The sequence below is a fragment of the Pleurodeles waltl genome, chromosome 3_1, assembly GCF_031143425.1.
Source record: "Pleurodeles waltl isolate 20211129_DDA chromosome 3_1, aPleWal1.hap1.20221129, whole genome shotgun sequence".
NCBI lineage: Eukaryota > Metazoa > Chordata > Amphibia > Caudata > Salamandridae > Pleurodeles > Pleurodeles waltl.
In genome coordinates this window covers 1902209516-1902225353 of record NC_090440.1, presented here as the reverse complement: position 1 = coordinate 1902225353, position 15838 = coordinate 1902209516, and the positions used below count along the sequence as shown (strand labels likewise).

Below are 15838 nucleotides of genomic sequence, written 5' to 3'. Positions count from 1 at the left end.
GAAAATAGTTGAGTTGTGGTAACAGCACAGGAAGACTGGCACTCCAGGACTTGTTTTAGAAGATTCTAATAACAGTCTTCATCATGGCCTCTGAGTTCAAAGTGCACTATCACTAATAAAAACAATTCCCAACTATAGACATAAAAAAATATCTGTGTGTGAAGTGTGCAATGTTGAAAAGGAAGAGAAAACTTAGTTCACTAAAATATATAAATGTCTGTTTTTTGCAAACATCCCCGGCTGAGTAATGGATTGTAATTCCAGAAATATATTGTGTCAAAATGAAGCTGATGTCACAGTAATAAACCTTCAATTGACATAATTATCAAATGTTAATCAGTGTAAAAAAATAGAGAGAATACTGGCCTGACATGTGTAAGAGAGTTATAATCTTGATATTTCTGCATAATTAAAGCACAATTTAGACAATCAATTATTACTCAACACATACAAATAAATATTGTTAATCCACAAACAAATCATTCAAAACATAATAGGCTCCCGGGCTCTGCGGCCGTATGATGTTTTCTCAAATTGTGCTAAATATAAACACAGACAATTATTTTTTAAACCCCACATGCCCAATCAATATATATCACCAGGAGAAAGGAAACAGATGATATCCATGAAAACGTCTTCCATCACTTATTAATTTAACCTAAATACAGGTCTCCGGAAAGCATTGAAAAAAAACTAAAAAGGAAAAAGTGAAAAATTAACCCAAATGTGCATAGTTCCATCAAGTAAAGTACCAAAATAGGACAGACTGAATAATCTCACAATAATGTAATAGGCTGTTGATAATCCAGGTTTAGCCAGTATGTACATGCAATTCCTCTGTCGGGTTCAATCTCCCAGGAGACTTGCTGTTGAGAAGGATGATATATTCGGACTCCAATGATCCCAGCCTTTTCTCTCTGTCTCTGCCTCTCTGTGTTGGGAAACTGCTGTCAATTCCTAGAAAATGGCAGGATTACAGTCATGAACCTGATTCCAATCTCTAGCTACAGAGTAGTAGGGGGTCAACATTTTTACTCACCCTAAGATATTCTAGGTGCTTTTTTTCACAGGGAAGACAGTACTGCCAACATACTACTGTCCTCATGGACAAATCAAGACATAAACACAATAATAACTGTTACAAGTGATGAATTTGTTGCTATTAGCAGCCCATCCTGATGGTAGTTTATATGTCTTACTGTGCTTGCTGCCTTCTCACTGGCATCTCGCTAGACCTTCATAGGGCACACCCTGTTTCTGAACCTGGTCAACATCCTCTTCTCTTCCTCCTCAAACATGTGTCTGGTGCTGCAGTTGCGCTTCACCCTTAATAGCGCTCAAAATGGTATATTCCATTTGAGTGATTACAAAAAGTGTGTTTAGAATGCTGTTTCCAGCTGTGCTCTCACGTAAAAGGCTGGTCTGTTTCATATCATCAATTACCCTGCAAGTACACCCAGGACATTCATCTCACTGTGATGTATTTTATGAATAAACCTCAAATTCGTGCGACTGGCGTGTAGTTTTCTCATCAATACTTGTATTGCAAATGTTGCAGTGATGTTATGAATGTCACAGAAGATGTCATGACTGATGTAATATGTGAGATAATTAGCAGGGCATGGAGAGGATGCGAGTTATAGTTACCTTAGGCCATGAGTTATAGTTTCTTGAGATAAGTTTAACTATAACTGCTAAATTTCTATGGTTTTGTGTGTTTAAAATCTGAACCTCACTATAATGACCCTTTAGCCTATGGTTTCTATTGAGAGGGGGGAAAAAAATATATATACACACACACACACATACATACACCTTCAATGTATGCAGATTTGGAGTTAGGAATGGTAAATCTGAAATCCATACTTACTTCTTGATATTTTGGCCCTCATTATTTTGGCTGCAAGATTTTGGTAGTACAATGTTTCCATAATTGATATTTCAACATTCAGCTATTGGAATAGCAGTTGACTCAGACACTGCACACCATGGGCATGCTAAGGGTAGCTCAGGGTGTGGGTCTAATGACATCAGACAACAGGATCTGTGGCGTAACCTGAGCGTCATGAGCCCTAGTGCAAACAAGGAAACTAGGCACCTCAGCCAGAAATAAAATACTGCCTTAAATGAGGTGCAACACAACAATCATATTTTTGGATCCCGGTGTCACTGCACCTGCTACACTAATGTAATTTACTGGGCTCCAATTTCTTCATTCCACTAATCCGTCCTTCTCGCCTACCTGTCTCCATTCCACTGTCTTCTCATCTCCTTCATCCATGTATTGCTCTCCTCTCTGTACCCTTCCTCGGTCTCTCTCTTCCCTCTCTTCTCTCACTCATCCTAATCTCCTTCTTCCCTTCTCTGCTTATCTCTGGCTCCTTTCTCTTTTGTTTCCCTTGCCCACGTTGTTCATCTCTCTCCCTTATATTTCTTGGTTAACCTTATTTCCTTCTCTCATTCTGGCCCCTTTTCCTGCCCTCCTCCTCGTTCTTTCACTCTCTCCTTTACTTTCATCCCCTTTCTCTCCCTACTTTATTGTTCCCTTATACTCTTCACCCTCTGTACCCCGCCTCTGAAATAACATCAGCCCATGCAGGGTAGTCTGGGCGCCCTCCCACCCCTGGGCCCCTTTGCCCTGTACCAGCTGCACCGAACTGGGTATTCTAAAAATTGTGGGCGGATCAGGACAAAGGGGTAAGAAATAGTTGCTTATTCGTGTTGTCCTGAATAAGCGTGGCCCCGTTTCGAAAATGCATTCGTTTATTTAGATTAATATCAATGCTACCTGAATGCCTTCGAACCCCGCATTCCGGAGTCACTTATGCCACCCAGCTACAGTTGACTCGAAAAAATAAAAATAAGCTTGGTCTGGATGTGGCAATTAACGTGTGTGACAGTCTGTGACAGACTGACTCTGATGAGATAGGGCCATGAAATGCACATGCAGTTGTATAAAGCGCTTTAGATAAAAGAAAACGTGCTGTTCAATACTGTGACTTTTTTCTTTTTCCAGAGTGGCGACGTCTGCCGAGTAAGGCCAGGCAGCTCAGTGCTGTGTGGGGCAGGTATGTAATGAGTAATTGGAAAGTCGCAGTAGGATAGATGAGAAGGGCTGAATGGAGGTGTATTCTATAGTATTAGATTATAATTGTTACATGAACCTTTTTTAGAGATTTTGCAATTGATGGAACACAAAACTGTTACTATAGATAAAGTGTCCCACTCTGAACGTATGTTTATGCAGAAGGAAACAAATAACAACTGGGAAAGTCCACTTTGAACTGGAGACTGCACATACAGTTACTCATCCCTGCAGCCGCCTCTTTAGGAGGATGCAAAAAAGAAATGTCAGCATGAAAAGAGAATGGAAAGAGTATAAAGCTTTACTTTTATACTGTCAGGTGCAATGCATGAACATCCCTCACACAGTACCTAGAAAGGCCTCATTCAGTCAGTACATGCTTCACTCTCGGCTCTCACTAGTGTACAAGACCAGTCACAGATGTAAACTTACAACCTGTCCTCTTCTGAGGATAAACGGTGGTTGTAGTTGTAACACAAAAGTAATTATGGGCTGCGGTAAGTAGGTATGCCTACTCCATTACGGAAAGTCTCCAACGTCATGGAGTAAGGCACAGCCACCCTGCGCTCTATCCACAAAGTCACAAAACAGTTACAGCTATCCCAATGCTGCCTCTCCGCAAGTTGGCATTAAAACAAATCCTACGTCATGGTCGGAGGAGCTCCATGCACCTGCCTTTCTCATCCTACAGGTAATGTATGGAAATAACCAAGAAGGCGACAGCTTGAAGACATTCCAACCCATTGCTCTACTTCCATAGGTCACTCCGCTGTTCTGGCATGGTATTTGCTTTTAAAATACCACTTTAGACACTTTGATCCTCATTTCGAGTGAGTTCTTACATTACCAACAACATGATACATTTTTTCACTTTCATATGGCGATTTAGGGTACTTGAAACAGGCAAAAGTTCTGTGGGAAAAATTAGGAATTACTGAGGAACTTGGACCTAGAATTACCAGTTTTCTGGCACTTCTCATTTCTTAGTGGACTAAGATTTACTAAATCCCCAGTAACTCTAGTGGCAGGGGCTTTGGGGATGGGGCATGGTTGAAATCTAGTACATTTACCAGGCCATTCATAATGAGGGTTTTGGTCAGAGCCTTACAGTTGGGCCCTTCCAGTGTGAGTAGACTCTCACAACTGTCTCTTTCTGATGCCCAAATACTAAGGAAATTCATTGCAGGTTAAGTCATTCAAGGAAACTAACTAGAACACTACATTGCAGCAGAACCTTTGTTTTCCACAAGGATATTGAACCCATTAGTTAACATCAGGACATTTTAGGTCGACCCTATAAGACAGCTCCTGCCCCATCTGATGCAAGACATATTGTGGGCTTACCAAGAACAGAAAGGGGCTTGGATCCTGCCTATTCCTTACTATTAATTGACTTCACTGTCACTCATTTTCCCACTTCTTATTTGATGTATTTTCTATTTATATTGTGTTTGTTTCTACCATGGAGCATTGCATGGTTCTTGTTTTAATGACTTGACCTTAAGGTTATACCAATGTACAGCTAGTCTTTTCTCTTTCCCCTTATCCTCTGTTCTTCTCACCCCTCCCTCCTTTTTCCATCACAATGGAATGTTCCTTACAGTTGAAGGTGCCCTGGGATTCTGTTAACATTCCAACTTGCACTTGATGTCTGACTGAAGAGCTGCTAGTGTGTTAATAAACCTAGTAAGAACCACGTGGACAGTGACTCCCCGCCCCCCAATTTGCTGTACTCATTCAAGAGTTCCAGTTTTCATCTCAACCAGTGGAGTACAAGAGAAAACTGTTTGAGCACAGCAAGCATGTCCTCAGAAATTGACAGGCTGATGGCAGATACTGCTGAAGCACCCACAGAGGTCTTCTTCCCACCTCGAGTTCAGAAATCGCAAGCACTCTGGTGAGACACCATCACTTCTCTCACCATCAGAGGTTGTCTGGATCTTGGGTCTCACTGAGGAGTGTGGTAACTGCATTCATTCAATTTAAACCAAAAACATACAATACATACATATTTAAACACCATGACTAATTTAACCATAAAACAAACCAAACTGAATAAAGTTTCAAAGCTTTATTAGAACTACAAAGCTAGTGTAACGTAAATTGTGCATTAAATGGTGGGTATAAACATACATGAAAACCATAGGCTGACCCAAACGTCTAAAGAGATTAAGCCTAATTAAAATCAATACTGTTAAGCGCCCCAAAAGAATAACACAGATTAACAAGACACATTAAAAGTCAGATTTCAAAGCAGATGATGATGACATCGGTAAATCATCAAAATTAAATTAGCAACATTTAATTTTCAGAGCTGGGCCATCCTTATCTCTAACACAAATTTGGACTTACTTGTGTGGGAACGGGCTAACACATGCGGGCAAAACAAAAAGAAAGACAATAATTTGGAAAAATCATCTGGCTAGGACAACTTTATATAAAAATACACTGGTGCAATTAACTAAGCTGAAAAGGAAGCAAGAAACCACACTTAGTTTATACCTCTCTTCATAGGACAGGAGAGAGGAAAGTTTCAAGTAGAGAGTTCACCGTTGTACATCATCACTATACAGCAGCATCAGGACAGTGCAGAGCCCGGGCTGCACATAGGCTGGGACAGCAGTTCAGATTTGATTGGGCATATTAGTACTGAACAACATAAGCAAGTGGGACTGAGGGAAACTCATAACGAGAGTTTTGGTCCCTCAAATATGGCAGAAGACGTATAGAGAGTCAGGAGGTGGAGGTGACAGCAGCAACATTCACCAGACATCAGCAGACTCTGTCATGCACTCACAGACTCTAGCAGACTAGCTAAAACTTTCAAAAGTCTCTCCCTAACTAGAAATGTCCAGGGGTTTGTGATTGGTCCTCCAGGCAGGCTCATCTTATGCACAAGAATCAGAATCCAGTGGTAGCCGCTGTCACCATCAAGTTTGCAACTATGCTGAATTTTCTCAGAGAAAATATTTGGTCATCTTGATGAATTCACACAGTTCTGCCAAAATATTACATTTTCTAGTTTATTGAAGTTCAGGATCCTTTCTCACGGTACCCAAGATGAGTTTAACAATTATCATACGAAATTATTAAGGCTCCCTGTCTTGTTCGACAGTTAGAACAAATACTGTTGCATTTTAAATTTATCATGACATATTCTCAGCCTTTAATACAATGGGAAATAATTCAGGTCAGAGGGAATCGAATAAACAAGTAATTTTCCTCTACTGTTGCATAAATGAATCTTCAGGCTTAGTCAAGCTAAGAAAGCCTAAATACATTTTTAATGCAATTTTAATACATATAAAACCTATTGCGCACCGTACAATTTAAATCAAATATGCGAAGCAAATTATTTAATTGTAACCATTATTTACGACATATTAGAAACAGTTTAAACGTGCATTTATTTTTCTGGACACATGTAACTCACATTAATAAATTATTTTAAATCAATATAATAGTACGATTAATTTATATCTGATAGAGACTTCTAGTTGCAGATTCCTTACCTTAAAATTTTTCCCCAGGAGTCAGACTGGATCCGGAGATTTTTCTTCGAGCAATACCCTTGCGCGTCGGTAGGTGGTGTCAGTCGACTCCGCAGACTTCGTAGGCGTTGTGGTCGCCGTGATGACGTCGGGAGTAGTACATACACGCCGCCCTCGCGCAGTGATGTCAGTTCTTTTCTTTCCGCGCCACACGCTGATCCAGAGAGAGCTACCCCGGCTATTTTTGGGCTGAATTCAACCGTTTTGTTGAAGTTTTGTGTACGACTTTGGTGCGTCGAGATGCCCCCAAAGACCGGGTTCAAGCCTTGTGAGGACTGGCCACCGAGGTCATCTCCAGATCCGTGCGCGGATCCGCACCAGCGCCGGTCGCACCTTCGAGACCTTGACCGGCGCTGGGTCGATTATCGATGCTCCCGACGTCAGTAGTGCCCACTATCGACGTCGACCCAATTCTTCTCCCCGATGACTCGGAGTCGGAGCGGCGTCGGCTTCGGTTGGGCCTATTTGCCCATGGTCGGATTCAGACCCTTTTTCCTATGGGTATGAATATGGGGAGGAATTGGAGGGGTCCCTGGACCCTTTTGAATACCAGGATGACCCTGCTATGGACTGGGCACAGGATTTGGGCAAAGCCAGTGGTCTGGATACCTCTCCTGACGCTGGCAGGCTGTCTCCTCCTACCGTGGCTACGGCGGAGGGAGCAACTTATACCATGGTGGTCAGTAGGGCGGCTGAGGTCCTCGGCATAGAGCTACCTACTGTTGAAGTCAGGTCTAATCTCCTGACGGAGGTGCTTCAGCCTGGGGCTTCTACTTCAGAACCCCTTTTACCATTCAATGAGGCCCTCACCGATGTCCTTTTGGGTACATGGTCCAAACCCAACACAGGGGCTCCTGTGAACAGGACTATCGCTCGCCGCCATCTGCCCCCACCGAACGACTGAAAATTCCTGTCCCAACACCCCACGCCTGAGAGTCTTGTTATCCAGGCTTCATCTTCTTCTGATGTGTTCTCTTCCGCACCCCCGGATAGGGAATCCAAAAGGCTGGAACAGTTTGGCAAGAAGTTGTTTTCTTCCTCCAGTCTAGCGCTGCGGTCTGTGAACACTGCATGCCTTTTGGGCTGCTGTACCCACTCCCTGTGGGATACGGTTGCACAAGTCCTGCCGCAGATACCGGAGGAGGCCTGTGCTTTCGTCTCCCAAGCAGTGAACGATGGGAGAGACGCGGCGAAGTTCCCAATCTGTTGTGGGCTGGATACGACCGACTCTCTGGGCAGATCGGTTGCAACGACAGCAGCCTTACGGCACCACGCCTGGTTACGCACTTCTGGTTTCTCAGGGGATGTCCAACAGTCACTCATGGACATGCCCTTTGATGGCACCTGTCTCTTCGGAGACAAAGCGGACTCGGCCTTAGAGAGATTCAAGGATTCCTGGGCTACGACTTGGTCCCTCTGTCTTTCCTCCGCCAGTCGCCCACCACAGTCCGCTTTTCGTCCCTTTCGTGGACATGGAAGGGGCGCTCTGTCGCGTCCTCTACCCAACCACAGTGCCACGCACGCTGGCAGTCCACCTCTGCCCCCGCTGCAGCCTCCAAACCCTCCTAGTCCTTCCCCTCACTCCCACCTAGTTGGTGGCAGGATCCGCCATCACCTTGCCCATTGGGAACATATCACCATGGACGGGTGGGTTTTGCAGATCATTCGGAAGGGCTACTCCCTCCCTTTCGAATCTGCACCACCACACATGCCACCACCCTTCCATCATATTCCGGAGGATCATTTGGCGCTTCTCCGCCAGGAAGTCGTGGCTCTCTTGGCCAAGGGAGCTATAGAAAGGGTCATTGTGCTAGAAGTAGGTTGTGGTTGTTATTGCCGCTACTTTCTGATACCAAAGAAGGACAAGGGCTTATGTCCTGTCCTAGACCTTCGGGACCTGAACTACTTCCTCAAGAAGGAGAAGTTCAAAATGCTCACCCTGGCTCAGGTTCTGTCTGCCTTAGACCCAGGAGACTGGATGGTAGCTTTGGACTTGCAGGACGCTTATTTCCACATCCCCATCCTGCCTGCCCACAGACGTTACCTACGATTCATGGTAGGTCACGAGCACTTTCAGTTTACTGTGCTCCCCTTCGGCCTTACCAGCGCCCACGGGTGTTCACAAAAGTGATGGCGGTGGTTGCAGCTCATCTGCGCAGGTTAGGGGTCTCAGTCTTCCCCTTCCTCGACGACTGGCTGTTGAAGGCGCCCTCGCCCCAGACAGTAGTCTCCCACCTTCACACTACGGCGAACCTCCTGCACTCACTGGGGTTCACTATAAACGTGCCGAAGTCACACCTGACTCCCTCTCAGACGCTCCCTTTCATTGGAGCTGTTCTGGATACAGTGCAATTTTGGGCTTATCCTCCTGACAAGCGAGTCCAAGACATTCAGGCTATGATTCCGATCTTTCAGCCTCTGTCTTGGGTTTCGGTGAGAATGTCTCTGAGGCTGCTGGGCTTCATGGCCTCCTGCATCCTGCTAGTAACACATGCCAGATGGCATATGCTGGCTCTGCAGTGGGACCTGAAGTTCCAGTGGGTGCAGCATCAGGGGAATCTCTCCGACATGGTCCAGATCTCGGAGGGGACTGAGAAAGACCTGCAGTGGTGGCTTTCGAATCCAGATTGGGTCAACGGCAGATCCCTCTCCCTTCCCTAACCAGATCTCCCTATAGTGACAGATGCGTCACTTCTAGGTTAGGGTGGCCACATGGGAGAGGCAGAGATCAGAGGCCTCTGGTCTCCGGCGGAGTCTGGGCTCCGCATAAATCTGCTGGAGCTCTGGGCGATCAGGCTTGCGTTGAAAGCATTCCTTCTCTCTCTTAAAGGGAAAGTGGTGCAGGTGTTCACGGACAATACTACCGCCATGTGGTACTCCAACAAACAGGGCGGGGTAGGGTCCTGGACCCTTTGTCAGGAGGCACTACGCCTTTGGACATGGCTGGAACATCAGGGCATTACCCTGATGGTTCAACATCTGGCGGGCTCTCTCAACGCCAGAGCAGACGAATTCAGCCGCCGACGCACAGTCGATCACGAATGGCGTCTCCATCTGGAGGTGGCGCAAGGTCTCTTTCACAAGTGGGGAGAGCCTTGGTTAGATCTTTTCACCTCCGCAGAGAACTTGCAATGTCAGCTGTTTTGCGCGCTGGAGTTTCCAAGGCGGCACTGGCTCTGAGACGCTTTTCGTCTCGAGTGGAGTTCCGGCCTCCTTTACGCCTTCCCGCCTATCCCTCTTCTGCTCAGAGTTCTCAAGAAAATCAGGACTGACTGGGCCCAAATCACCTTGGTGGCTCTGGACTGGGCTCGAAGAGTGTGGTATACAGAGCTATTGAGCATGTCCATCGATCCTCCACTCAGACTGCCTCTTCGGGCGGATCTTCTGTCGCAGCAACAGGGAACGGTTCTGCATCCGAACCTGTGCAACCTCCGCCTTCATGCGCGGAGACTGAGCGGCAACAGTTCACAGCTTTTGCCCTTCCACCCGAAGTCTGCAATGTTATCTTGGCAGCCAGGCGTCCATCGACTAAAACTGTATACGCCTGTTGTTGGAATAAATTTGTGGCATGGTGTACCAACAAATCTGTTGATCCCCTTTCTGCCCCTCTGTCAGAGGTTCTTCTGTTCATTCTTTCTTTAGTCCAGCAGGGCTCTGCTTTGGGCACCCTTAAAGGGTATTTATCTGTCATTTCTGCCTCTCTTAGGCTACCTGATCACCCCTCACGCTTCAAATCTCCTATTGTGAGTAGGTTCCTAAAAGGGCTAACCCACTTATTTCCTCCCACTCCATTTATCATGCCTCAGTAGGATCTTAATTTGTACTTACTTATTTGATGTGTACCCCCTTTGAGCCAATGCATAATTGTCCCTTGCGGCTCCTCACCTTCAAAACTGTCTTTTTGGTCGCTATCACCTCTGCTCGCAGGGTGAGTGAGCTTCAGGCCCTTTCTTCAAAACCTCCATACTTGTCTGTACACCCTGACAAAGTAGTGTTACGCACTAGGACTTCCTTCCTTCCTAAGGTGGTTACACCATTTCATATAGGCCAGTCCATCACTTTGCCTACCTTCTACGCACCCCCACATCCTTCCGATGAGGAGGAGAGACTCCACCGTCTGGACCCAAAAAGAGTGTTGGCATTCTACCTCAATCGTACTAAAGATTTCCGGGTGGACAATCAACTCTTCGTTGGCTATGTGGGTGCAAAAAAATGGAAGGCGGTGCAAAAGTGTACCATCTCTCGATGGGTGCTTCTTTGCATCAAATTGTGCTACTCTTTGGCTAAGAAGCAACCTCCTGAAGGCTTGCGTGCTCATTCCACCAGAGCAACTGCTGCTTCCACTGCGTTAGCACGCGGAGTTCCTGTCCTGGATATCTGTCAGGCAGCTACGTGGGCATACCTGCACACATTTGCTAAGCATAACTGCATGTATAGTCAGGTCCATCGAGACGGCTACTTTGGTAGTTCGGTCCTGCAGGACTTTCTAGTATGATCTTGGTTCGCAGCCCACCACCGAGGATGGCATTGCTTGGGTATCTATTCTAAGGTAAGGAATCTGCAACTAGAAGTCTCTATCAGATGTACAAGTTACTTACCTTTGGTAACGAAATATCTGGTAGAGACATATTCTAGTTGCAGATTCCTTACCACCCACCCATCCTCCCCGCTTGCGAACTGATTTCTAGGGGCAGGGATTCCCCCTTTCAGGCCCGTAGCTCTGGCGCACCAATCTCAGTGTTCTTAGCGGCTCTGTGCTCTGGTGTGGAAAGTCGTTAAAAGAAACTGACGTCACTGCGCGAGGGCGGCGTCTATCTACTACTCCCGACATCATCACAGCGACCCCGACGCCTGCGGAGTCGACCGACGCCACCTAGCGACACGCAAGGGTATTTCTCGAAGAAAAATCTCCTGATCCAGTCTGACGCCTGGGTGAAAATTCTAAGGTAAGGAATCTGCAACTAGAAAATGTCTCTACCAGATATTTCATTACCGAAGGTAAGTAACTTGTACATTAATACCCAATCCTAATATTCATCTAATAAAAACTTTTAATGTTAATTTGTGTCAGTAGCTTACTTAAATAAAAATGAACAATACCTTTCATGTTAAAACACAATGTCAAATATGAATGGAGGCCACATTTCCACCATATTTCAAACGTGCACAGTTTACATTTCGTGTTAATTTCTCTGTTAGGCTTTTAAATGGAGGTTCATAAGTCACCATATGCTAACATATATGCCATTAATATATTAGTAAAATTTAATCTCTCTGTGTAACTATCAAGAACATCTTCAAATTACTGTAAGGCATTGTGTTGCCAGCTATAGCAAAATCAGCCTGTGACATCAGGAAGAGCCGCTCACTTTTAAAGCAAATTCTCCAACTAGCTCCAAAGCCTGCCTTCTCTTCATTTAATGCTCCTAGTGTGTGCAACATATTGACTTAACTCTATTATGAAAGCAATTGTACAGCGAGTGAAATTTTAACAGTGTGACAAACTATAGTATGCTGTGAGCATCTCCAGTGTAGTGATCGCCTACCTGCTCCAGCACCGACTGCGCCAGGGTATACAATCATGCATACTGACAGTGATTCGTTTCAATCTATCTTCTAGACAGTCAAGTAACATCAGCGCTCAGCATTGAGGAAGATTGTATTTTAAGGTGAGCGCAGAGTAGCATAAAATGCTATTTGTTAGGAAACTTCAGTGTGAAATCTTTTTGCCCTCACTGTTGTGAGGTTGCGCCGCATGGCAAACATTGTGAAAGTAAAGTGAGCTGTGCAATTTTGTTGTGGTAATTGCTTTGCCGCCACTGTTGTGAGATTCGGTCCGCACAACATGCATTGGGAAATCTTAACTGAGCGTTTCTAAGACTGTGGAAGTGTCTACATTGCAGTCACTACTGTGAAACCCTGCTGCACAGCAAACTTTAAAATAGAAATGTGAGTGCCGATGTTATATTAAACGCTTCGTTTTGTTAAAATGGGGAGAGGGGGAAGCTCCAAGATCTCTACACGCTGCTCCACGCGCTGTGGCATAACTGGAGTTATCAGCATTCTAAAGCCAGCGCAGACTCTGGGGGAGACACGCCTAATCTGAGGCCATATGCTAAGGAAAAGTGCGGCCCGTGCGTGACGTTCTAAAGGGTGCAAAGGTGGCGCAGTAAAGAAAATCTGACTATTAACCCCTCTCAAACGGTTTCAAGAGCTGTACAGTTTTAAAGCATAAGAACATTTTCTTTGAGACAGTTCATATATATATGTATGTTCGATGGCATGTGTAGCTGCAGATACACATGCTATGCATATCCCTTCCGACATCGAGTGTTGGGCTCGGAGTATTACAAGTTGTTTTTCTTTAAAGAAGTCTTTTCAGAGTCACAGGATTGAGTCCATTGTTAGATTGTTTTCTTTCTGCCGTCGGGTTCGGATGTGTTTCCTCTCGCTCAGAGATTTAGATTTGGAAAACCTTAGAAAACCTCATTCGTCTGTATTGTTTCTATCGCGTTTTCCATCTAGCATCGAACCAGTAGTACCGTCGGAACCTTCTTTTTCGCCCTTTGGGGCGCGTGCGGCCAATTTAGGCCTATTCGGGCCTACCGCGTGGAAAGCCTGATGGATCGGACTCCATTCCGATTCTGCCCTCAGTGTCACGCGAAGTACCCCTATACAGACCAGCAATTGGTTTGTAATTTTTGCCTTTCTCCACACCATCGGGAGGAAAACTGTGAGGCCTGTTGATCATTTAGTTCAAAGAATACTCTCAGAGATTGCAGAGCTAGAAGACTCAAAATGGCGTCGAAAAGCAGTGAACATCTCGACGTCACTGAAGAAGAGTAGGAGGAGACAGCAGTCTCCATCTGAGACACAGACTCCGAACAGGAATCGGTGGACGACAGACCCATCACAGCTGGACAGTATGTGAGTATGTCTGCCCCTACACCTCTGCACAAAAGAGATTTAAAGGCCTTGAGTACATCACTGCCGGAAGGCCATGGTTCTGCCCGAAAAAAGACTGTCGGCGACCGTCCTTCGGGGTCGACGCCGAAAAAGGCCACTCCTCCGTCTACTTCAGAGTCAAGTAAATCTGTCAAAGGCTCCATTTCCGACTCCAGTTAAAAAGCCCATTCTTCGGACTTGAAAATCCGGCAGTCGGCTTCGGAGCCGAGACCTTCTACTACCTTTTCGGGACCGAAAAAACAACAAACTTCGGAGCCGAAAAAATCCTCATATACAGAGGAACAAGGACTTTCAAAAAAATTGAGAGAAACCCATAAAGCCTCTGAGGAGGACAAATTATGGATGAGAGACAATCCAGAATACATATCCATAAAGAGACACGAAGAATGGTCACTGCGCCTCCTTTAAGAACAAAAAGAAAGCTGGCTTTCCAAGAGGAACTGGACTCTGTACAGCCACCAGCAAAGGTGCAAAAACAAAAGGAGAAGCCAATACCTCTTCATACTTCTCCTCCTCATTTTCCACAATTATCTGTCTCACCTCACACCAGCCCACCACCAATGCCTTCTCTAACACATTTATTATATTCACAGGGAGATACGGCAGACCCATGGGATCTTTATGACCCTGATCCCATCCCAGATAATGACCCAGATACTTACCCATCAAAACCATCTCCACCAGAAGATACCACTGCATACAACCAGGTCATATCCAGCGCAGCAGGTTATCATGGGGTAACCATGCATTCAGAGCCATTGGAAGAAGATTTCTTATTTAATACACTATCTTTTACACATTCCAAGTACCAGTGTCTCCCAATGTTACCAGGCATGGTAAAACATGCAGACCAAATTTTTAGCGAACCTGTAAAATATAGGATTATCACACCTAGAATCGATAAAAAGTATAAGCGTGCACCCTCTGACCCAGATTACATTACTCACCAGGTCCCTCCAGATTCAGTGGTAGTCAGTGCAGCAAGAAAGAGCGCAAATAGCCAGTCTTCAGGAGATGCACCTCCTCCTGATACGGAGAGGAGAAAATTTGACGCAGCAGGAAAAAGAGTTGCTACACAGGCAGCAAATCAGTGGAGAATTGCAAATTCGCAGGCACTTCTAGCCCGCTATGATAGAGCCCATTTGGATGAAATACAAGATATTATACAGCATCTCCCAAAAGAGCACCAGAAGAGGGCACAGCAAGCAGTAGAAGAGGGGCAAGCGATTAGTAATAATCAAATAAGATCTGCCCTTGAAGCTGCTTATACAGCTGCAAGGAGCGTAAACACTGCCATCACAATCAGAAGACATGCATGGCTGCGCTCCTCTGGTTTTAAACTAGAACTTCAACAGGCTGTACTTAACATGCCTTTTGATAAAAAGCACCTATTTGGCCCAGAAGTGGACACCACTATTGAAAAACTGAGAAAGGACTCAGATACTGCAAAAGCAATGGACGCTTTGTACACCACCCCATATAGAGGTTCACTTCGCAGGCCACAGTTTCGAGGAGGTTTTAAACCACAATCCTCAGAGGCTTCCACCTCCCAAACAAAGCAACCACAACAAACCCAGTATCAATGAGGTGGGTTTAGAGGATCATATAGGGGTCAATACTTCAGAAATAGAGGTACATTTCAAACCTCTAAACAATCAAACACACAACCTAAACAGTGACTTCCTTCCCTCCCTTCCACTCCACACATCTCCTGTGGGGAGGGGGGGAAGACAACAGCAATTCCACTCTTGTTGGCAAAATATCACCACAGGCAACTGGGTATTATCAATGATCCGCAATGGCTATTGCCTAGAATTGATAACCACCCCTCAACCCCTCCAAATGTTCCGCCAAGATATCACAAGTTGTCCCCCGAACATACCGTTGTGTTACAACAAGCGGTACAATCTCTACTGTTCAAACAAGCAATAGAATTAGTTCCACAGCCCCAACAAGAAACAGGAGTATACTCACTATACTTCCTAATTCCCAAAAAAGATGGCACCCTCAGGCCCATATTAGACCTCAGGCCCCTCAATCTATACATCTTGTCAGAGCATTTTCACATGGTAACTCTGCAAGATGTTATTCCACTACTGCAAAAACAAGATTTTATGATTGCTTTAGACCTCAAGGATGTGTATTTCCACATACCCATCCACCCAGCTCACAAAAAATACCTCAGGTTTGTCATAGCAGGAAAACACTACCAGTTCAAAGTGTTGCCATTTGGCAT

The 15838-nt window shown here is 45.2% G+C and overlaps 1 protein-coding gene across 4 annotated transcripts in view; it reads left to right on the top strand.

The window, feature by feature from the left end:
* The window catches only part of CDK15 (cyclin dependent kinase 15), a 426090-nt gene that overhangs the window by 273241 nt on the left and 137011 nt on the right, over positions 1-15838 (top strand). For all 4 annotated transcript variants that reach the window (XM_069226054.1, XM_069226053.1, XM_069226052.1 and 1 more), the window contains one exon: positions 3017-3068. In XM_069226054.1, coding sequence (XP_069082155.1) covers positions 3017-3068 — 52 coding nt within the window. The remainder of the gene's footprint in view (positions 1-3016; positions 3069-15838) is intronic.